Source organism: Leptopilina heterotoma, unplaced genomic scaffold, assembly GCF_015476425.1.
Source record: "Leptopilina heterotoma isolate Lh14 unplaced genomic scaffold, ASM1547642v1 Lhet_177, whole genome shotgun sequence".
Classification (NCBI taxonomy): Eukaryota; Metazoa; Arthropoda; class Insecta; order Hymenoptera; family Figitidae; genus Leptopilina; species Leptopilina heterotoma.
The window spans coordinates 1,607,749-1,632,542 of record NW_025110893.1 but is presented as its reverse complement, the minus strand read 5'-3'; the positions used below and the strand labels follow the sequence as shown (position 1 = coordinate 1,632,542).

The following is a 24,794-nucleotide window of genomic DNA, read 5'->3' as shown; positions in this document are numbered from 1 at the left end:
CTGTGTAAAAAATGATTACTTCCTTGTAAAAATTAACATTTTGAGATATTTGTTAATTAAAATTGTTTAAATAATTTAAAGGTTTTTAAAAATTGTTTAAAACCTATTTTATTGTTTTAACTTTAAAATGAAATATGTCGAAAGGTTTTATTAATCAACTGCATAAAAATAATGAATTACCTATAAGATAAACAGTTCTATTATTTATTTGTTTATTTAAAATGCCTCATTAATTACTAAATTAATTAACAAATAATTTTATTAATATCTTAATTACCGGTATCATAAAATATTTTTTGCTTCATAAATATAACTTTTAAACTATAAAATTTAGCAACTTTTAAATAATAATAAAGTTTTTCGTCTCTAAATTATTTATAACAAATATAAAAAAAAAATTTTTAATCGCTCAAGTGGATAATGTTTTTTGATTTCAAACCAGTGTGCGTTTAACTCAGACCGTTTTTAGAATTTATTTCCGATTAAGAAAAAAAATTGTGTCTTGAAAAATGACGCTATAGTCTTGATAATTTTTTTTAACAACCTTTGGAGGCGATTATCAAATTTGGGCTTTTTTTAATACAGAAAAGCTTTTCCGAAACTCGGAGGTACTTAGAACTTTTTTAGAATTTACTTCCGATTCAGAAAAAATTTGTATCTTGAAAAACGATATGCTGGTCTTGTAAATTTTTTTTTTACAATCTTTGGAATCAAATATCAAATTTGGACTCTTTTTCTTCAAATTGGAGCATTTTTTATTAAAGAAGAGCTTTTTCCGAAACACAGAGGTATTAAAATAAATTGCAACATAGCTTATTATTAGACTCTAATCATAATATAAATGTTAAAATAATATTAAAATAAAAAACTCGCAGAATTTCTAGGGGTTACTTCCATGGAATTTTTCGACGTGGGAGCTATTAAAAAGAAGAAGAAAATCTCAGTCTATTTGGTGTAAAGTTGGAGTTCAATTTTTAACAGTGTAGAATACATTACAGCTTTTCATTATTTAGCATTATAGCATATTGCAAAGCTGTTTTAGTATACAGCAGAAGTATATTAAAAAATCTTCCACAATCTAATGACTTTTAGTACAGTACCTATATCACGGTTAATTACGGTGAAATACCAATTATAGAGTATAATTAGAAAGAAATCAAAAGAACGAAAGAAAAGAACCAACAGAAATCTCCCAGAGCCATTATTTTCTAAATAATTTCCCAACAAATGTATAAATATAAGAAAGCAAAGTAAAGTCAACAAAGCAAATAAAAGATAATATTAGCAAATTGTTTCAAATTTTTAACAACACGAGAACAACATTCTTTACCCACAGAGCCTAATAAGAATATCGTCGACAAGAGAAATTACGATCCACTATATGGATAAATAAAAAAAAGAAAAAAAGAAAAAGAAAAAAAGAATTGAAGACAAGCACCTTATCATACCTAATATCTCGATTTATGTGTAAAATTCCACGTTTGATGTCTCATTCGTGATCTGGCAAAAGGCAAAGCGTGGGCAGTCTTTAACGAGGTTATTCAAAGCAGTTGCAGTGCAATCCGCGTGGAACGAAGAGTCGTCGGTATATACCCCAGCAACGGCAGGGAAGAGCAATTTGTTTGCATGTAAATTACAGCGCTGTTATTCGTGGATTAGCATATACCGCGTTTAGACACTGAACAGTGTGGAGGGTGGCCATCGCGATTTCGATGGTGATTTCGACGTGGGTGAGACTCAAATAACGAGCTTGCAAAATGACAAGCGACCAGGGTGGTTAAGCCCCATGTTATAGTTAGTACTTTGGTTTTCACGTAAATGATATAATTTCCTCTGACAGAGACTGAATTTGTTACCATCACGCAATTGACAAAATACTCAAATTTACCAATCTCTATTAATCCATTTTAAAGCCGAAACACACACTAAATAAATTATACCCAATAAAATTATTCCTTTTTCTAAATTTCTCCCCTTCATCACAAAAAGAAGAAACTCATCTTTCTGATGGAGAAATTGTTTTTGATCATAAATATATGAAGTGCAGTTTTGTCTCCAGTAAGTGGACTCCCTTTTTGGAAAAATAAAGTTCCGGGGGTACAGTTATTTCCGGATGACACATGCGCAATGAGAGGGTGAACTTTGAATGTGCTCAGTCACTTAATTCGCAGTCAGTATATATACTCCCCTTTTCCGAACGATAAAGCATTTTCCTTCTATACGATCCACTTTTCTCTTAAGATCACGCTACTGATGACATATCGAACGAAACAACGTGTATATTGCTAACGATAGTGTTAAGCTCCTTCGTCTATGATAAACTGCCTTCCACATTGTCACAAACCGTAAACTCGGCACGTGCTTTACAACCCCTAGCGTAAGATTGTCGCCGGGTGCTTTTACCCTCGTGTACATTGTCCATAAAACTCCGACTACAGAAGGAAGGGTCTTTCGATCCATGAACTTTCGATTACACTTCGTGCAATTGATTTTTATATTCATCTTCCTTTTGCCTCTGACCGATGTGTGTGACTACTCTTTGAAAATGAAGCATTCATTTGCGAAATTCCCCATTCTTTCACGAAATCAAGAGAGGAAGTTCGAATGACCATCATTAATAACTTCAATTATTCACCAATGGATGAAAAAATTTAGTTTGTGAAGCGTAAATGTTCTGCAGAATATTTTTACTTTTTTTCATATGATTTGATGAAGTCACGCCACCGACTCGTATTCGTAAATTCGCAATAATGATTTTCTTATATAGTCCCAAATGACTGGTCGAATTCTAGTCTTATTGATTCGGTACCCAATACAAAAAACTGGAATTTCAGGGTTGCCACGCAACCTGGAAACCTGGAAAACCTGGAAATGTCAGGGAATTTTATAAACCTTGAAAAAACCTAGAAAAGTCAGGGAATTTTGTTGGAATCTTGGAAAATTATTCAAAATTATTCTTTTCTAAAGTTATTGTGCTTATTCTTCAAATCTAATTTTTCTTTAATTCTATTTTCTTAATTCAATTTTAAAAGAATTGCCTTCACAATTTTTCTTCGCAATAATTCAATTATTTTCATAAATAATCAAATATTTTTTACACAGATTCAATTATTTTCATAAATAATAAAAAACTTTATAGATTTACAATTTTTTTCATAAATAATATAACTCATCGCAGAATTTCAATTATTTTTAATACAATTTTAATGGAATTTCTCGAAACATGTAATTATTCGTCAAAATTTTATTAAAATTCATCAAAGAAATTAAATTATTTTAAAAAGCCTTTCTATAATTTATTTATTAGAATTTCAGTATTATTGTCAATACATTTTTAATTCAATTTCTTCAAAGAATTCAATTATTTTCAAAAATTCTAATCAAATTCTTCTTAACAATTCAATTTATTTTCAAAATAATTTTAATAAAATTCTTCGTAGAAATTTCATTAATTTCTATAATTTATCAAAATTCAATTATTTTCAATATCTACTATTTCAATAAAATTTCACAAAAGAATTCAATTTGGTATTTAAAAAGAAATATTATTAAAAAATTCGTCTGAAGAATTCAATTATATTCAAAAGTAATAAAATTCTTTGCAAAAATTTAATTATGGTCAAAAGTTTGAAAAAATTATCGTCAAAATTTCAATTATCTTTATAAATATTAAAATTTTTCTCCAAAATTCAATTATTTTCAAAAATTTTAATGAAATTCATTTTAACAAATTCAATTTTTTTTTAAAAATTCTCCTCCATTCAATGATTTTCAATATCTACTATTTTAATAAAATTTTCCAAAAGAAATGAATTATTTAAAAAATTTTTTGATAAAATTCTAAGCAAACCTTTTATTAAATTTTTCATTTTTTTTTAACTAACAATTCTGTGGAATTAATTTTTTTGGAAAATTATTTTCATAAATAACAATATTCAACACAAGAATTCCATTATTTAAAAAAAAAAATTCTTCACTGAAATTCAATTATGTTCAAAATTTTTTTTTTTAATTCTCGTAAAAATTTTAATTATTTTTATTAATAATAAAATTCTTCACCGAAATTCAATTATTTACATTACTTTTAATAAAATTCTTGGCAAAATTTCAATTATTTTCAAGAATTTTCTAAAATAATTGAATTAATTATTAATTTTTTTGATTAAATTCTACGCAAACATTTAATTATTTTCATAAATAATAAAAATTTTACAGGAATTCAATTATTTACAAATTTTTTATGAAAAAAATAATTCGAAGAAGTTCAATTATTTTCATAGGTTTCAAAATATTTCAATTTGAAATTTTATAAAATTTTTAATTTCAATGAATTTAAACAGAAATTTTAAAGATAACTTAGATTTTTGAAAAATTTTAATAATTCAAATTTAAATTTTATTTTAAAACCCCCAAAAAAATTGAATTTGTGAGAAGTTACAAATATTTGCAGAAATTTAATTACATGTTCCAAAAATTTTTTAAATTCTTGTCAAAGTTTCAATTGTCCTTAAATATTCTTCGTAAAAATTAAATATTGTTCAAAAGTAATAAAATTCTTCTTATAGGAATTCAACTATTTTCACAAATAATAACATTCTTCGTAAGAATTAAATTATTTTTAATTCAATTTTAAATTTTTAATCGAATTTCTCGAAAAATGTAATTATTCTTAAAAATTTTATTAAAATTCGTTGATAGAATTGAATTATTTGAAAATTTGTTGATAACGATTCTTTATGGGAATTGAATTTTTAGAAATATTCAATTATTCAATAAATTACTTATTTTTGTATTTAAATAATAAAATTGTCGTAGAATTTTCTAATTATAATTGATTCAAATATGAATTTCAGTTAAAATTGTAGATAATTGAATTTTGATCTTTGAATGTTTGAATTTTTCATACTTTTAATTGAAAGTTGTGTAGATTTAATTTTTTTGAAAAAGGTCAATTGAATTTTTTTGAAGTTATTTGAAGTTTTTATTTTCTAATATTTGATTGAAGAATTTCCGAATAATCGATGAAATTTCGTAAAATTGAATTGTAAAGAAAAGGATTTGAAAATGTTGAAAGAAATGTTTTAAAAATTATTAATAATAATTAATAATAATTAATTTACACTTTATAAAGAAGAATTTTAGTTTAAAATTTTGAAAAACAATAATTGAATTAAAATGATGATATTAATTTTGAATAAGTTACAGTAACAATATTGTTATAATATAAAATAATGATTTTATCAGTCCGTCTAAGATAAAGTAAAGTTCTGATTTAAGTACAGAAAAATCAGTAGACATTTTAATATCAAATATAAGTACTATTTTGATGACCCTAATAAGGAATAATATGAGAATCTCATAAAGTGTAGTCGAAATTGAAATTTCTCAAAATCTCCACCCCAGTTGACTCGAATCAGATTTCAATAGACTTTCAACGACCGTGCAACGATTTCCATTCAGAAAATAGAACGGGAGAACAAAGGGGCAAAAGGATACGGTTATATATACGTATATATATATATATATGCAGTGATTTCGAATCAAAAAGTATCCCTCCCGATTTTCAAAAGAAACGATGGACAGGTCAGAGAAATATTCTTTCTATATCTTACTTTTTCCATCACGTTTGCATGACAATCGAACCGAGTCGACTACTTTGATCGTTCTAACCATGAAACTTCAGCCTGACTCATCGCCTACTACTAGTTTCATTTCCTCTTCTCTATTTTCGTATCGATTTATAATTTTCTTGATGCTTTGCAGAAATTTTTTCCTCCCTCATTTCAGAAACGAATCCTGAATATGTACAATCCTGAAAGTAGAGCTGAAAATACTTAAAGAACTAAAAACTGAATAGTGAATACAGAACTGAATTCTGAATATAGAATTTACAACTGATTCATCGCAACGTGTTGGTTAAATGAGATATTTAAATATTTCAAATATATTCTCGACTTCTTCTTTTTTTTTTGTCGTAAATAATCTACAAAAGCTAGTTTTAGGTTGCACTTAAAGGATACATGATGCTGCGGCAACGAAGTCGACAATGTCGTCGAGGAGGTTTTGAAGCAAGCAGAGCGTAAAGGAAGTGTCTGCGTCACTGGCTCCTTTCTCCCCGTTGGTAGTCGTTGATGCAGAAAGATATAAAGTAGTCCCCGGAGGGTGGCTGTACAGGACTTATGGGAGTCACCCACTCAGAGCAAGGAGGAATTCATCCTCTTCTAAGCATACGAGAACGTGATCGCAGGGGCAGTCATCGATTCGCTCCCGTGAGGGGAAGTGGCATTCCCCCACCATGCGGCCAGGGGCCTGAGTTCGGAGTTCGGAGCGAACGTAGCACAGCGGGGCGCCCGGTCCCTTAATCCCTTATTAAGTCATCCTTCCTTAATGACATTCATTAAAAAATATAAATTTCTCAAATATAAACATTTTTCAGTTTTTTTTATTGAATTCAGATTCCTTATTTTATTACGAATCCATACATATGTTGTTTGCCTTAAAAATGTTAATATTTAAAAAATTTTTAATTTATTATGAACTGACACTCAAATAAATTCATAGTAAATTTGTGACGCGATCTGAAGAAAGGGACCTTAGAAGCAAAAAATTATAGGTTATGTTTGCAATTTTTTAAATCAAAATACAGAAAAAGGATCAACTGTCAATATAAATCATTGATGTTTAAGTCTTCATTAAAACTAAAATATTTAATAAACACTGATTTTAATTCGAAATAAGTAAAAAGAAACTTTCAAATAAGAAAAAAGTAACTCTAACCCAACCTTAAAATGACTTGCTTCTAAGGTCCCTTTCTTCAGATCGCGTCACATTTGACTTTCAAGCAAATATATATTTTCTCTGGCTGTATAATCTACTTTTTACTACAGTTAAATTCTGAAAAAATTTGAAAATTATAATCAGTCCTCACCCTTAATTTCTCATTAAAGAAGTTTTCTTTACCTAATGACTTTTTTTCAAAAACATAAATTTTTCAAATATCAACATTTTCAATCTTCTTTATATTAAATACGGATTTATTATTTTATTACAATTTCAGGCATAGGGTAAGTGCACTTTAGTTAGTTGTAAAATTAGAAAAAAATTGCAAGTTTTTAACTTCTTAACTTACTTTTAATCTGCTCACCCTATATTTATTTATTCAGTCTACAAGGCCCTGCTTTAAATTAATTAAATTTAATAGTTTTAGAAATTAGTTGTATTTTTTAATATATTTTAAATAGAAAAATTTGTGAATTATTGAAATTTCGTAACATTGAATTATACAGAAATAGATTTTAGAACTATTTTAGATGTATACTATCATTTTTTTTCTTTATATAAGTAGGTAAATTCTCAAAAAACTTTCTTATTAATTATTAAATTAATTGATTTATTATTTCAGTATTAATTAATTTTTTTCGAAAAAATTAATTCTACAGAATTGGTAATTAACAATATTAAAAATTAAGATTTTTGAATATTTTAATATTCAAATGAGTGGCATTGATTTTAATACTTGATTGGAATTTTCTCCAAATTGTTGATCCTCTTCCTCTTCCTGGATCTAAACAATGTTTAAACAATAAATTAAAAAATGTAAATTAATACCTTTAATTAATTTAAAAAATAATTTATTTTACCTCAAAAGAAGCTTTAGAATTTCCTCCAAATTGTTGATCCTCTTCCTCTTCCTGGATCTAAACAATGTTTAAACAATAAATTAAAAAATGTAAATTAATATCTTTAATTAATTTAAAAAATAATTTATTTTACCTCAAAAGAAGTTTTAGAATTTCCTCCAACTTTTAAAGTGTATTTTTTTTTGAAGTATTATTTAAATGAATAACTTCATCAGAAGTTGACGCTACTTCTTTATCATTATTAAGGCGATAGCAGCCATCCTCATCTTTTTTAAATTGGAAACGTTTGTGTCCAATTTTCATAGAAATTTTATGTTCTTGTATTAAATGCTGAGATAGAAGCTTACTTTTATTTAAAAATTTTGCTTCACATTCATGACAAGAATACCATTTTTTTTCGTTTTTGTGTACTTCTGCAACATGTCTGTGAAAGAAAAAAAAATTGTAGTTAAACAAAAAATTAATTACATTACTTTTAAGGTCATTCGGGAGAAAATAGTCGGTTCGCAAATTTCTTTTCATCTTTAAAGGATAAATTATTTTGAATAATTTAAAAATAACTGATTTAGAAGCATAAAGTCAGTCACTACTTCAAATAGTAATATTTCTACTGACAATTAATAGTTAAAAATAACTGATGTTTCAGTAATAGTACATTGCGTAACAAGTGTGAACTAGCGGCCTTTTTGGAACGAGCGCTAAGTTTTCGTAACGAGTCGTAGTTGAGGGCGCCGAAGGCGCCCTCACCGGAGACGAGTTACGAAAAAGAAGCGCGAGTTCCAAAATGCCGCCACACGTGTTGCGCACGATACTTTTCATAACAAAATCATAAAAAGGCGTTGACACTGAAAAACATATATAACTGAAAAGAATGTTGAGAAACGCATACATAAGATTCGGAACACAGAACTTTTTTATTTACAAACACCTGAAGACAAAAACGAGATAATATGTGACATACTACTAGTGTACCGATATACATTCAAACGTACTGAAACGTTTTGTCGCGCGGGGGGGTTCGGGGGGCGAAGCCCCCCGACCACAAAAATACCAACTTAAAAGAATAATAATAAGAATTTTTGACATTTCAAAGAATCGCATTTTATAATACCTCAAGCCACCGGACGCGTCGGGGGGCGAAGCCCCCCGAAACCTAGTCGTGTAATTCGACGTATTAATAAAAATAATTTCATTAAAGAATAAAAACAGAATTTTTCACACGAGTGATCGCGAAAAGGAGGTTAGAAACTCTCAGTATTTGACAGATACTGTGTTGCTGCTGTAAGACACGGTAAATGTAGTTAACTGAACGAAAACATAATCACGCCTCTTCTGGACGGAATTGCAACTACTCGAGCGTTACAAAAATACTCGAACAAGCACAAACAAAGCTCTTTTTTGAACTGAACTGTCATTCGCAGTATTTTCGTAACTACGTACTAAAAACACTCACTTTACGTTCACCTACGTAGGGACAAATAACGCCATTTTTATGATTGCGTTATGAAAATTTCTTTTTTTGACTGATTCAATTAAGTCAAGTTTAATTAATTTGGAGGGAATTTTTTCTGAATGCCCTTAATATGATTTAAATTTTTAAAATATTATTCATCTTACCTATTTAAAACGTTATCACTTTTACATTCGAAATCACATTCTTCAATTTTACAACGAAACATTAATTCATTACTGTGAGTCGACATGTGACTCTTTAGGTCCTGCTTTGTTTTGCAACTATAATCACATGATTGGCATCTAAAAGGTTTTTCATTTAAATGTCTATATCTTATGTGAGTTGCCAATGTTGATGACGATGTACATGATATTTCGCAAAAATTACATTTAATTGAATGTATATGATTTTTCATATGATCCTTCAATATAGTTTCTGTCGCATAATATTTATTACACATTGAACACAGAAATGTAAGCTCTAAAACAAAATAAATAAATAAATACAAATAATGTTAAAAACCGGACAAGTGCGAGTAGAAGGGTTCCGTACCCTCGTTTAAAACTTCTACTTTTTTGCTAAAAAAATATAAAGATCAACTCCAATATTTTTCGCTGTATTTTTTCTGTAATATACAGGTGAAAATAAATAATTAACCAATTTTCATCTCTTCAGATAAAAAACTGCGGGCGCTTGGGTAAAAAACACGCTTTTTTGACGAAATTATTAAAAACTTTGAGTTTTTCGCTGAAAAAAATTTGAAGATAAAATCCAATCATGTTCGGTGTATTTTTCCTGAAATCTATACTTGAGAATACAAAAGTGTACCAATTTTGAGCGCTAGGGGGGGGGGGGTTACATGCCTATATTTTGCGAAAATCGGCCAAAATTTGATGTTTTTCGCGGAAAACTCTATGAAGATATTTTTCGTGTAATCTACGCGTGAAAATACATACGTGTACCAATTTTAGCTCTCTAGATGAAAAACTGTGAGCGCTAGGGGGGGTACATGGTCATTTTCCGTAACCATTTTAATAGGGTTACTACCGGGTACGGAACCCTAAAAATTGTAGAATGAAACAATATTTTATTTTATTAGGGGAGATTTTGTATGTGAAGCTAGCCCCCCACTTTAATAAAAATAACTTTTTTTTAGAGTTCTGACTTCCTTCGCAATATTTCTATAGAGTTCTTAGAAATAGTTCCGGCGATTATAAATGCGGTAAAAACAGTTTTTTATAATGGAGGATTAACCTCACGCAGCCTCCCACTATTTAAAAAATGAATTAATAATTAGAGTTCTGAGCAGTTTAAAGAGGGTTCTAGAGTTTCCTTATAGTTTATTTAAAGTTCTGATAATTTAAAATAAAAATTTTAAACACGATAATTTTTCGAAAATTAAAATTACCAAAATTCTGAACAGAGTTCTGTGAGCCCCCCATCGAGATTGATAAAAAAAACTCTAATAACAATTTTTTCTAAACCTGAAAGCAACTAAAGTATAACACTTTGAAATTTCAAAAAAAAAATTCTATTGTTATATTAAGAGTTTTAGGAGTCATAATCGGAATTCTGTGAATTCAGAATGGATTTCTTGTATCGTTGCTATCAGTTCTACAAGTAGTTCAAATGATATCTTGCTCTTAAATCTAAATCCAAAAACTTACAGACCTTCGAAATTTTTTAAATTATCAATCATTAATAATGAAGAGTTCTGGAAGATCTGATTAGAGTTCTTGCACCGTTGCAAAGAGTTCTAGAAGTAATTCAAATCGCATTTTGTTCTAAACGTAAAACCACAAAAGTTACAGAATTTTGAAATATGCTCTCTAAATCTGAATTAGTGCGGATTCGTTTACCAATTTGAATTAGTAACATTTTTTACTAATTTTTAGTAGTTTTTTACTAATTGCTAGTAGAAAATTACTAATTCAATTAGTAGAACGTATTTTTTACTATTTCAAATTAGTAAATTTTCTAAAAATTAGTAAAAACAGTTAATAATTCAATTCGTAAACGAATCCGCACTGTTTCATTAGTAGAAAACTATTAATTCAGATTTAGAGAGTGCAAAAAATGGGAAAATTTAAAAATTCAGTTCTAAGAGTTCTGATTAGAGCCCTGGCATCTTGTTTTTATTGGTAGAAAATTTTAGAATTTATTATCTTATTATTATCTTATTCTTATTATTATTATTATTATTATTATTATTATTATTATTATTATTATTATTATTATTATTATTATTATTATTATTATCTTATTCTTATTATCTTATTATTATCTTTATTATCTTATTTATTATCTTTATTTATTTATTATCTTTATTCTCTTTCAGAATATTGGATTAGAACTCCCAGGCGCGAAAGACCAATGCTGACGATGGATTGAAGATTTATTGAGCCTTGAACGCCCAGCCTGGGTAACCCAGTGTTGAATTTTTTTTTTTTTGAATTTTTTGAAAAAGTAGTAAAAAAATTTTATATAAGAAGTATACAGTTGTAAATAAGAAACTGATAAAACATAATAGAACCAAATTCTTTCAATTATATTCATTTAATCTTTTTTAAAAAATTCGAAGGCTTGAAGTTCATTAGCTCGTAAATTTAGAAAAATAATTTGTTAACACTTTTAAAAGAACTCTAATTGGGGGGCAATTGGGGATTACAGAACTCTCGTTTGAATTCATGGAATTATCAATATATATAAAAAAATAATTTTTTTGATACTTCAAACTCTTGTGGTTTGGTAGTTTTTATGATTAAAAAAAATTGTTATTAGGGGTTTTTATCGAACTTGATGAAAGACTCACAGAACTCTAGTCAGAACCAAAAAAAATTTTAATTATAAAAAAAAAATTTTTTTTTGAAACTTCAAAGATTTTGTAGTTTATTACCTAGTTTATAGATTTTTAAGAAATTGTTATTAGGCTTTATTTAGCAATCTCGATGAAGGGCTCACAGAACTCTGTTCAGAACTCATGGAACTCTCAATTTATCAAAAAACAATTTTTTTGAAACTTCAAAGTCCTTTGGTTCAGTAGTTTTTGTGTTTGGAAAAAAGTGTTATTACGGTTTTTCATCTATCTTGATGGGGGGGTCGGTTAAAAAAATCTGATCAGAATTCTGATAACGTAACATAATTAAATTTTCGAAAAATTATCGTCTTTAATTTCGGATTATGAGAACTATTTAAATAAACTATAAAGAATTTTAGAACTCTTTTTAAACTAATCAGATTTTTAATTATTATTCCATTTTTTTAATAGTGGGAAGCTGCGTGAACTTAGCCCCCCATTATGAAAAAACCTGTTTTTTACTATTAATTTAATAACCGGAACTATTGCTAAAAACTATCAGGAACTCTAGAAATATTGTGGAGGAAGTCAGAACTCTAAAAAAAGTTAATTTTTTGAAAGTGGGGGGATAACTTCATATACATGGGGAGATTGGGAAATTGTGGGCCACCTCTATTATTTAATATAATATTTAAAAGTTTGATCATCCAATTTTTCTTTAAATATTTTCTTTTGTTCGTTCAAAGTAAATTTTTCATAAGTATTTCATGATTTTACAATGCCTTAGAGTTACCTGTAGGTCGTAAACAAAAATCACTTGAAAAATTACATTTAAATATTAATTTTGGGTGTTCATATTTTTATCGTTTTTACAAGGATTTTAAAAAATTACATACGGAAAATATTTTTTTAATTATTAAAGGTGAAAGAAGTTAACAATTTTTCCGAATCAATCTCACAAATAAATCTCTTAATTATTTAAGAGATTTATTTGTGCTTTATTTATATTTTATATTTATTTTTTTATATTTATTTTTTATATTTATTTATATTTTATATTTATTTTTGCTCACGGGATTTATTTGTGAGATTGATTCGGAAAAATTGATAACTTCTTTCACCTATAATATTTAATTACCGAATGATAAATGCATTTCCTTTAATTATTGTGTGGCAATTGTTATTTGACTCTAAAAATAAATTTTGTGTCAAACTTAAATGAATAAATAATACAAAGCTGTTTGTTAAATGAAGCATTTTGGTAATTGTGGGACACGTTTTTCGAAAAACTAACTATTTTCTATATTACATTATACCTCTTATTAGCACAACAAATTTTTAAATTTAAACAGAACATTTTTTTTGTAAAATATTGAGTTGAGAAAAAGTTTGGACCACAATACCCCAATCTCCCTTAAAATTATAAGTTTTTTTCTTACCTTCAGGTGGAATTTGCCGTTCGCAGTGTTCCTTAAATTTTGACATAGTGGAAAACATTGAGCCACAATCAGGACACGCAACTGTTTTCTCTTTAGTGTGGCTTCTTAAATGTTCTTTCAATTTGTAAATATTTTGAAATTTTTTTTCACAATTCAACCACTTACATTTTATGCCACCTTCAACATTTTTAATGTGGGGATATTGTTCAAGGTGCATTCCCACATGATGAAGAAAATTCTCATAATTTTTTATTAATTCGGAGCACTTGTCCCATTCACAATTCAACATGGTTGGCAATGTCATGTTTTCTATGTTGACTTCACGACGGCATTGCTGAAATAGTTAATAATATTTAGGTACAAAAATTAAAATTTCCATATTTATTATTAAAGTTTTTGTATTTTGAACAGTAAATTGTAAAAAAAATTCCACTGTGCCGCGCGCAAGCACCCTGCACGGTCAGCTTAATTATTTATTGAAACTGATCAAACTTGTCAGGCCCACTCTGCCATTTTTTGCAAAATTTTCTTATCATTTTCAAGTATGTTTAAAAAAAATTAACATACCCAAAGTTAAAAAAACTTAATTTGTTTATAAAAAAATTTTATTTTTTTAATGAAAAAGTGAAAAATAATTTTTTTGTTACTATTATTCAAAAGTAGAGAAAAAAAACAAAATTTTTTTATTCTTGTCAAAAAATGAAAAGGAACAATATTTTTTGAGTTAACTGACATTAAAAATAGATTTACATTTAAAAACGAAAATTATGAAAATTCATAACTCAAAAATTTGTCTTAAAAAAAAATACATATCTCTTTTTTTCAATACAGAAAAGAAAAAATATATATATTTGACCGAATTAAAAGATCCACTGAAATTTCACGTGGAATTGTTCATATATAAAAGTAATACAATAAATTTACCGGTAATTTCTTTTTCACTTTGAAATCATGACCAATTGTTTTTAACTTCTCATGATAAGAATTGTTGGCGGACTGATCCTGTAAACGAGGTTTTTTCGGAAGTTCCATGGACGTAAGAATTAAATCGACCTACACAAAGAAAAAAGAATTTTTAACATAGAACTAACAAATTTCATTTGTTGTGGTTACAAATTTTTTTGTTACCTCAACAGATTTATTGTTATTAGAAAAAATTGAATTGTTAGAACAGCAAAAAAAAGGAGGGAAATACTTTTAATAAAATTCTCTAACTAATTATACTTTCCCTAACTTGTGACAAGCTTGATTTGTTTTTTTTTTTTATTGTTTGTACAAAAAGAATAATTATTACCTGTTATTATACTGATTCCAATTCTAATTCCTTTTTCAAAACGATGTAATAGTTTATTATTGAGAATGTTAAAATGTCGAACCGGTAAATAATTGTTTTCTATATATCTTTGATAATAACTCCACAAAGCTGAAAAAAGAAATATAAAATGTTCAATATCATTATTTTTTGTTAAAAAATTCCAAATCAATATAAATATTTTCTTAATATTTTGTAATTAAATTATACAATAGTTTGCTAACATTTAATTTTACTTCAATTTTTTATTTGTTGTTAAAATAATTTTGATAATTTTTTTGAGGTTATAATATAATTTTATTACTCTCTTTAAGTGAATACAAAAAATGAAAAATTTAAATCGTAAAATTTTGTATTTTGTGGACTAAGTTTTACTTGATTGTTTATATATAAACCAAGTTTAATTACCATTAAATTCAATTTCAACGTGAATAATAATTTGCTGGCACAAAACCACAAACGACAACAATATTTTTGAATGTAATAGGTTCTTCATTACCGACCGAGTTTGTCCTTTACATTGTAGTAATCTTAATGGCCGCTGACATTTTTTATAACTACGCTTGCGCAACTCAAAAAAGCGCCAAAATGTTCTAATCTTTCATTCAGTGAAAATTATTTTACAAACAACCACGTACAATTAATCTCTTTCTTTTCTCTTTTGTTTTGCTCTTTATTGAAAAGGTATGTATAAATTCTTTATGTTTATTGTGTAACAAATGTATTGCCTTCTTGGAATCGACATTTCATAGATTAGTATTAAATTGTTGCTTGTAAATTTTATGTCATTGTTAAATTGTTTTTTCTTTTTTTATTATGTAGATGACAAAGAAATTAAACAAAAGGCAAAGAATGAATGCAAGGAAGGAAAAGGAGTATGACATGCTGACAAAATCAATTTTTCAAAAATCAATCATCGATATGGAAAATGAAGATTTACAAAATGTGGCACCTTTTCAAAGTGATTTGTTTCCAGCAGGAGAATTGCAGCAGAGTTGTGTCGAACAACTTAATGAAATAACTGAGGAAACAATTCCTGTTTCTGTGGCCAAAGAGAGACAGGAGCATTTTCATAAAGAGTTAATTTTATTGGCAAATTCCTATGAAAAAAAAATGGAATTAAAAGACATAGAATATAAAAAAAAAGTTAAACAAATGGAGAAACAATTACTTAGTGCAAATATTAAGTATTTATTAAAGTTCCCTCCGTTGGCGGACAAAGCGACTCAAACGGATTTTAAAACGGATTTAAAAATTAAACAGTGCTCACAACAATCTTCAATGAATTTCAATATTCTTCAAGGACCACCACCTTCAAAGAAAAGAAAAATTCACAAAATAGATAGTGAAAAAATCCATGAAGTCAAAAACTCACAACAATCTTCAATGAATTTCAATATTCTTCAAGGACCACCACCTTCAAAGAAAAGAAAAATTCACAAAATAGATAGTGAAAAAATCCATGAAGTCAAAAAAATTAAAATTGACATGAAAAAAATAAAGTCGACAGATGAATCGAAAAAATCAAAAACTGTTAGTTTAAAAATTATTTTATTTTAATTAATTCTTTTTTAATAAATATAATTTTTTATTATATAAAGATATTTTCTTCTTTTTCAGATTACTGTCGGATATTTTCGAAAAGAAGATAAAAAAAATTAATTTCAATATTTATTTAATTCAATTCAAATATATTTGTAGCCGGTTGATTTGTTATTTTTAATATTAAAAATTGTATATAACATATAAATTTGTTAATTTATAAATAAATAAATAAACATCCAATGTAATCTAGATAAAAAAAATTAATTTCAATATTTATTTAATTCAATTCAAATATATTTGTAGCCGGTTGATTTGTTATTTTTAATATTAAAAATTGTATATTACATATAAATTTATTAATTTATAAATAAATAAATAAATAAATATCCAATGTAATCTTCTTGTTTTTCTTCGAATTGTTGTTCAAATTGTTGATCAGTCGCATAGATTTTAAGAATTTAGTAAATCTAAAAAATTTTATATTTTATGAAAATAAATGAATTCTTGAGAAGACTCTTTTTACAGTTTTTATAAATAATTGAATTTTTTCAACCAATTTTAATAAAATTTGAAAGAATAATTACATTTTTCAAAGAATTCGATTAAAATTGTATTGAAAATAATTGAAATTCTCCAATGAGTTTTACTATTTAAAATGAAAATATATAATTTGAATATATTGCGAAGAAATTTTTAAGAACAAAATTATAATTACGTTGACTTCTTTACCTTGATTATTTTCAAAGAATTTTATTGAAAGAATTTGATTATTTTTAAAAGAATGTAAAAAAATTTCAATTATTTAAACATTTTTTAATTATTTGTTTATAAAAATTCAATTATCCTGAAATTATAGAATTAAAAAATTTCATTTTTCAGAATTTTCAAAAAAACTTTGCGAACATCCAATTTTATTAACAAATTTTAAGAGTATAGGTATCTTTTTTTAAATGCACTAATAAAAGTTGAAATTATTATAATCTTCGCACTAAGAAACATGAATACATTCGAATGTGACTCTATAAATTTCAATTATTTATCAATTACTAAATTAAAATACTTTGAAAATTCTATTTGTTAAAAAGATTTTAATAATATTCTTTATCAAATTTATTTATTTTCATTTAAATTTCAGAAAATTTCTATTAATTTGATAATTTTTTTTTCAATTTACTTACATACTATATTTGAAATTAAGAGAACAGTAATCTATAAAAATTCAAATAAAAAGCGATTTTTTCTAAACAAATTAAAATAGTAAAACTTTTTTTAATTTGGTTAAAACGTTTCCGGTTTGGATTAAAAAAAAAAAATAATAATAATAATAAAATTTCTGGCTTATTCCCGGTCAAATTAAATTCACGGCTATATTTCCCAGTTTTCCCGGTTAGTATAGACACACAAGTTATTTATATCACAATTTTCTCCAATTAGCAATCAAAGTTTCTCTCGTTTTCATTTAATTTTTTCTTTATTATAATTTATATATACTTATAAATTTATGTACAGCAATAATAGATATCGTTAAAATTAAAAATGTTTGTTATCTACAATAATAATTTTCAATTTCCCTCGATGCTCCATTTTTTTCTTGAAAACATTTTTTTTTCTTTGAGGGGTAGGATTATTTAAATTTTGACTTTTCTAGATCAATCTATTTAAAAACGTTCTCTGGTCATTATATTTCAATAAAAATGTTAATATCTTACTATTTATAGGAAAACATTTTCCCAAAGAAAATACAATATTTAATGAAATTAAATTATTATTCATTATAATATTTGAATAAAAATATTATTTTTTTCTATTTCTAGGATAACATTTTCACAAAAAAATACAATATTTAATGAAATAAAATGATTATAAATTAAATAATTAAAATTAAAAAATTTTTTTTTAAATTTAAACAATAAAATAAAAATAAAAAAAAAAACGCATCATGATCATCTAAAAATGAAATATCATTATTTGTGGACGTCCACATGAAAAGGGCCCATTTTGGCACTATTGGAGTTATCTATATGGGCGTATTCCTGGCAAAATTTTTTGGTTGAAAATTCGCTGAGTTACGGAATTTTAAAGTTTAGAACTGCAAAAACCTCATTTCGAGAAAAACGTAATTAAAGATTCTTCTTGGAAGTTATTCAGATGAGAATTGTTTCCAGTTCAGGGCACCTTGAAGATAAAAAACCAACAGGTTTTAAATTTTTAGAACCACCCCCTTCCCTTAATTTCGAAAATACGAAAAACCGACAATATGAGCCCTTTTCTAAAAAGGACAGTTTTTCTATTAAAAAACCATTTTTTTACAAGATTAACGATTGAATACAATTTTATTCTGTCATTTGAAGAAAAAGAATAGATATTAAACTTATTTAAAATTTTTTGACCGTCTCTATTATAAAAAAAATTGACGCAATATCCAAATTTTCATTTCGACAATTACGAAAAAAAAGACTCTAACATAAATATCTCTGGTTCTTGTAAGAAGTTATTCAGATAAGAATTGTTTACAGTGCAGGACACCCTAAAGATGAAAAATTAAGAGGTTTTAAATTTTTCGACACCACCATTTTTAAAATACGGATTACTTTTGCAAATGACCGACAAAATGGGCCCTTTTCATTTTTCTAAAGAACCAATGAAATCAAACAGTTAAATTATCGATAAATTAATAAAAACCGCATGATTCGACTTTTTAAAACATGCAGATATATAATAAAAAATTTTTAAAAAATAAAGATTTTGCTCCAAAATGACTAAATTGCGATTATATCGAAAACTAGAACCAACAATATCCCAAGTGCGAAATTAAAAACGGCCCAAAACTGGCCCAGTGACGGCATAGTCAGTGCCTACTCTTGGCAGACAATAGTGGCCCGACTGTCGGGAGGTTAACCGCGGTAGGCCGTCGGCAGCCAATCATCGGCCGATTCTCGGTAAACATTAATGGTCCATTATTGGCTGCCATTACTCCCCAGTGTTGACAAAATTAAAAAAAATATATTTTTTACTTAATTAACTAATTAATTTATAATATTTATACAGCTTATTTCCCTAAATTAAACGCAAACTTACAAATATTTGAAAAATTCTTACCGCTCGCGGGGATCGATACCTGAACCTGACGCACCACAGCCTAACACTCTGACCACTCTGCTACTCTGACTTGAAGTCGAGGAAGCAAAAGGGTTCTTATAAGCTACACTACACTGGCCGATACTGTGCCATTATTGGGCCGAGCTACGTCCCAATATTGGCAATTATAATTTGCCGTCATAGATACTAAATGTTAGACAATAATGTGCCGTTATTGAGCAAAGCTACGCCCCAATTCTGGCAATTATAATTTGCCATCAAAGACACAAAATTGTTGCCATTAAAGTGCCACTTATGTGCCATTATTGGGCCGATCTTCGTCACATCACTGGCAATTGAATATTGCCATTAAAGATTGATCAACTTTGCCGTGAATGTGCCATTATTGAGCCAAGCTACGCCCCAATACTGTCAATTATAATTTGTCATGAAAGATACAAAATGTTTGCCATTAAAGTGCCACTAATGTGCCTTTAATGGACCGATTTTCGTCACATCATTGGCAATTGTCTTTTGCCATTAAAGATTGAGCAACTTTGCCAATAATGTGCCGTTATTGGGCCAAGCTACGCCCCAATTCTGTCAATTATAATTTGCCATTAAAGACACAAAATGTTTGCCATTAAGTGCCATTAATGGGCCGATCATCGTCACATCACTGGCAATTGAATTTTGCCATTAAAGATTGATCAACTTTGCCGTGAATGTGCCATTATTGGGCCGAGAGCTGGCCCAATCTTGAAAAATTTGAAAATCTGACCATCGGTGCCATCATTGGCCCATCAATGGGACGTTTTGAACACCAGTAATGGCCCAGTAACTACTGCCAATTCTCGGCAGACATTACTGAACCAATAATGGGCCGTTTTTGCAGTCTTGGCATTTCGCACTTGGGATGGGACCTTTTCATGTGGACGTCCACATTTACTATTCAAATAGGTAAAATGTAATTTAAAAAAACATAATTTATTAAAATCATTATTTGCCTACTGCGAATCAAAGTATTTTTAATATTTAGTATTGAAATAGATAAAATATTATTTAAAAAAAAACCTGCTTTAACGTTAGTACTCGCGTACATCACGATTTATTAAAATCATTATCTGCCTAGTGCGAATCTAAATACTTTTACTATTTAGTATTGATATAGATAAAATATAATTTTAAATTAATGAAATCCTTCCTTAACGTTCGTACTCGCGTACCTTAGGGACAACAGGATTAATTAAAATCATTATTTGCCTCGTGAGAATCTAAATATTTTTAATATTTAGTATTGATATAGATAAAATATAATTTTACGGCTATGGAGGGTTGACCCTTACACAGTCGCGACCAGTTTTGGAATCAATTGATTTTGCTTCCGGCTTATTATTATTATTATTAATGTTATATCAAAGAAATCGTTCTTTAACGTTCGTACTCGCGTACCTTAGGGACAACACTATTTATTAAAATCATTATTTGCCTCGTGCGAATCTAAATATTTTTAATATTTAGTATTGATATAAATAAAATATAATTTTATATTAAAGAAATCCTTCTTTAACGTTCGTACTCGCGTACCTTACGGACAACAGGATTCATTAATATCATTATTTGCCTCGTGCGAATCTAAATATTTTTAATATTTAGTATTGATATAGATAAAATATAATTTTATATTAATGACATCCCTCTTTAACGTTCGTACTCTTGTACCTTAGGGACAACATGATTCATTAAAATCATTATTTGCCTCGTGCGAATCTAAATATTTTTAATATTTAGTATTGATATAGATAAATTAAAATTTTATATTAATGACATCCTTCTTTAACGTTCGTACTCGCGTACCTTAGGGACAACAGGATTCATTAAAATCATTATTTCCCTAGTGTTAATCTAAATATTTTTAATATTCCATATCGAAAAATGTAAAATATAATTTTATATTAATGACATCCCTCTTTAACGTTCGTACTCTTGTACCTTAGGGACATCACGATTAAATAAGTGTATCCGTTGGTTGTTGAATTAATTGATTTTGAGGCTGGTGTGGTGTACGGCTATGGAGGGTTAACCCTGACACAGTCGCGACCAGTTTTGGAATCAATTGATTTTACTTCCGGCAGATTATTATTATTATTATTAATTTTATATCAAAGAAATCGTTCTTTAACGTACATACTCGTGTACCTTCGGGACAACAAGAATCATTAAAATCATTATTTGCCTCGTGCGAATCTAAATATTTTTAATATTTAGTATTGATATAGGTAAAATATAATTTCATATTAAAGAAATCCTTCTTTAACGTTCGTACTCGCTTACCTTAGGGACAACAGTATTCATTAAAATTATTATTTGCCTCGTGCGAATCTAAATATTTTTAATATTTAGTATTGATATAGATAAAATATAATTTTATATTAATGACATCCCTCTTTAACGTTTGTACTCTTGTACCTTAGGGGCAACATGATTCATTAAAATCATTATTTGCCTCGTGCGAATCTAAATATTTTTAATATTTAGTATTGATATAGATAAAATATAATTTTATATTAATGACATCCCTCTTTAACGTTCGTACTCTTGTACCTTAGGGGCAACATGATTCATTAAAATCATTATTTGCCTCGTGCGAATCTAAATATTTTTAATATTTAGTATTGATATAGATAAATTAAAATTTTATATTAATGACATCCTTCTTTAACGTTCGTACTCGCGTACCTTAGGGACAACATGATTCATTAAAATCATTATTTGCCTCGTGCGAATTTGAATATTTTTAATATTTAGTATTGATATAGATAAAATATAATTTTAAATTAAAGAAATCCTTCTTTAACGTTCGTACTCGCGTACCTTAGGGACAACAGGATTAATTAAAATCATTATTTACCTCGTGCAAATCTAAATATTTTTAATATTTAGTATTGATATAGATAAAATATAATTTTATATTAATGACATCCCTCTTTAACGTTCGTACTCTTGTACCTTAGGGACATCACGATTAAATAAGTGTATCCGTTGGTTGTTGAATTAATTGATTTTGAGGCTGGTGTGGTGTACGGCTATGGAGGGTTAACCCTGACACAGTCGCGACCAGTTTTGGAATCAATTGATTTTACTTCCGGCAGATTATTATTATTATTATTAATTTTATATCAAAGAAATCGTTCTTTAACGTACATACTCGTGTACCTTCGGGACAACAAGAATCATTAAAATCATTATTTGCCTCGTGCGAATCTAAATATTTTTAATATTTAGTATTGATATAGGTAAAATATAATTTCATATTAAAGAAATCCTTCTTTAACGTTCGTACTCGCTTACCTTAGGGACAACAGTATTCATTAAAATTATTATTTGCCTCGTGCGAATCTAAATATTTTTAATATTTAGTATTGATATAGATAAAATATAATTTTATATTAATGACATCCCTCTTTAACGTTCGTACTCTTGTACCTTAGGGGCAACATGATTCATTAAAATCATTATTTGCCTCGTGCGAATCTAAATATTTTTAATATTTAGTATTGATATAGATAAATTAAAATTTTATATTAATGACATCCTTCTTTAACGTTCGTACTCGCGTACCTTAGGGACAACATGATTCATTAAAATCATTATTTGCCTCGTGCGAATTTGAATATTTTTAATATTTAGTATTGATATAGATAAAATATAATTTTAAATTAAAGAAATCCTTCTTTAACGTTCGTACTCGCGTACCTTAGGGACAACAGGATTAATTAAAATCATTATTTACCTCGTGCAAATCTAAATATTTTTAATATTTAGTATTGATATAGATAAAATATAATTTTATATTAATGACATCCCTCTTTAACGTTCGTACTCTTGTACCTTAGGGACATCACGATTAAATAAGTGTATCCGTTGGTTGTTGAATTAATTGATTTTGAGGCTGGTGTGGTGTACGGCTATGGAGGGTTAACCCTGACACAGTCGCGACCAGTTTTGGAATCAATTGATTTTACTTCCGGCAGATTATTATTATTATTATTAATTTTATATCAAAGAAATCGTTCTTTAACGTACATACTCGTGTACCTTCGGGACAACAAGAATCATTAAAATCATTATTTGCCTCGTGCGAATCTAAATATTTTTAATATTTAGTATTGATATAGGTAAAATATAATTTCATATTAAAGAAATCCTTCTTTAACGTTCGTACTCGCTTACCTTAGGGACAACAGTATTCATTAAAATTATTATTTGCCTCGTGCGAATCTAAATATTTTTAATATTTAGTATTGATATAGATAAAATATAATTTTATATTAATGACATCCCTCTTTAACGTTCGTACTCTTGTACCTTAGGGGCAACATGATTCATTAAAATCATTATTTGCCTCGTGCGAATCTAAATATTTTTAATATTTAGTATTGATATAGATAAAATATAATTTTATATTAATGACATCCCTCTTTAACGTTCGTACTCTTGTACCTTAGGGGCAACATGATTCATTAAAATCATTATTTGCCTCGTGCGAATCTAAATATTTTTAATATTTAGTATTGATATAGATAAATTAAAATTTTATATTAATGACATCCTTCTTTAACGTTCGTACTCGCGTACCTTAGGGACAACATGATTCATTAAAATCATTATTTGCCTCGTGCGAATTTGAATATTTTTAATATTTAGTATTGATATAGATAAAATATAATTTTAAATTAAAGAAATCCTTCTTTAACGTTCGTACTCGCGTACCTTAGGGACAACAGGATTAATTAAAATCATTATTTACCTCGTGCAAATCTAAATATTTTTAATATTCCCTATCGAAAAATGTAAAATATAATTTTATATTAATGACATCCTTCTTTAACGTTCGTACTCGTGTACCTAAGGGACAAGAAGATTAAATAAGTCTATCCGTTGGCTTTTGAATTAATTGATTTTGAGGCTGGTGTGGTGTACGGCTATGGAGGGTTGACCCTTACACAGTCGCGACCAGTTTTGGAATCAATTGATTTTGCTTCCGGCTTATTATTATTATTAATGTTATATCAAAGAAATCGTTCTTTAACGTTCGTACTCGCGTACCTTAGGGACAACATGATTCATTAATATCATTATTTCCCTCTTGCGAATCTAAATATTTTTAATATTTAGTATTGATATAAATAAAATATAATTTTATATTAAAGAAATCCTTCTTTAACGTTCGTACTCGCGTACCTTACGGACAACAGGATTCATTAATATCATTATTTGCCTCGTGCGAATCTAAATATTTTTAATATTTAGTATTGATATAGATAAAATATAATTTTATATTAATGACATCCCTCTTTAACGTTCGTACTCTTGTACCTTAGGGACAACATGATTAAATAAGTGTATCCGTTGGCTGTTGAATTAATTGATTTTGAGGCTGGTGTGGTGTACGGCTATGGAGGTTAACCCTTACACAGTCGCGACCAGTTTTGGAATCAATTGATTTTACTTCCGGCTGATAATTATT

The 24,794-nt window shown here is 27.6% G+C and overlaps 1 protein-coding gene across 1 annotated transcript; it reads right to left on the bottom strand.

The window, feature by feature from the left end:
* Positions 1 to 7,379: 7,379 nt before the first annotated feature.
* LOC122499806 (histone H4 transcription factor-like) lies at positions 7,380 to 15,155 on the bottom strand. Its single transcript, XM_043608326.1, has 8 exons — positions 15,050 to 15,155; positions 14,624 to 14,752; positions 14,254 to 14,382; positions 13,330 to 13,663; positions 9,258 to 9,573; positions 7,774 to 8,064; positions 7,641 to 7,697; positions 7,380 to 7,564 (listed from the first exon to the last, which is right to left on the bottom strand). Exons 3-6 carry the CDS (start codon positions 14,359 to 14,361, stop codon positions 7,806 to 7,808), a joined length of 1,017 nt encoding a protein of 338 aa, XP_043464261.1. The 5' UTR covers positions 14,362 to 14,382; positions 14,624 to 14,752; positions 15,050 to 15,155; the 3' UTR covers positions 7,380 to 7,564; positions 7,641 to 7,697; positions 7,774 to 7,805.
* Between the last annotated feature and the right edge of the window lie 9,639 nt (positions 15,156 to 24,794).

Coding starts and splice junctions, on each gene's coding strand:
- LOC122499806 (XM_043608326.1), bottom strand. CDS start 14,361: ATGGAACTTCCGAAAAAACCTCGTTTACAGGATCAGTCCGCCAACAAT. Junction 9,574..13,329: donor ACGGCAAATTCCACCTGAAG/GTAAGAAAAAAA, acceptor ATTTTGTTTTAG/AGCTTACATTTCTGTGTTCA. Junction 8,065..9,257: donor AGTGATAACGTTTTAAATAG/GTAAGATGAATA, acceptor TTTCTTTCACAG/ACATGTTGCAGAAGTACACA.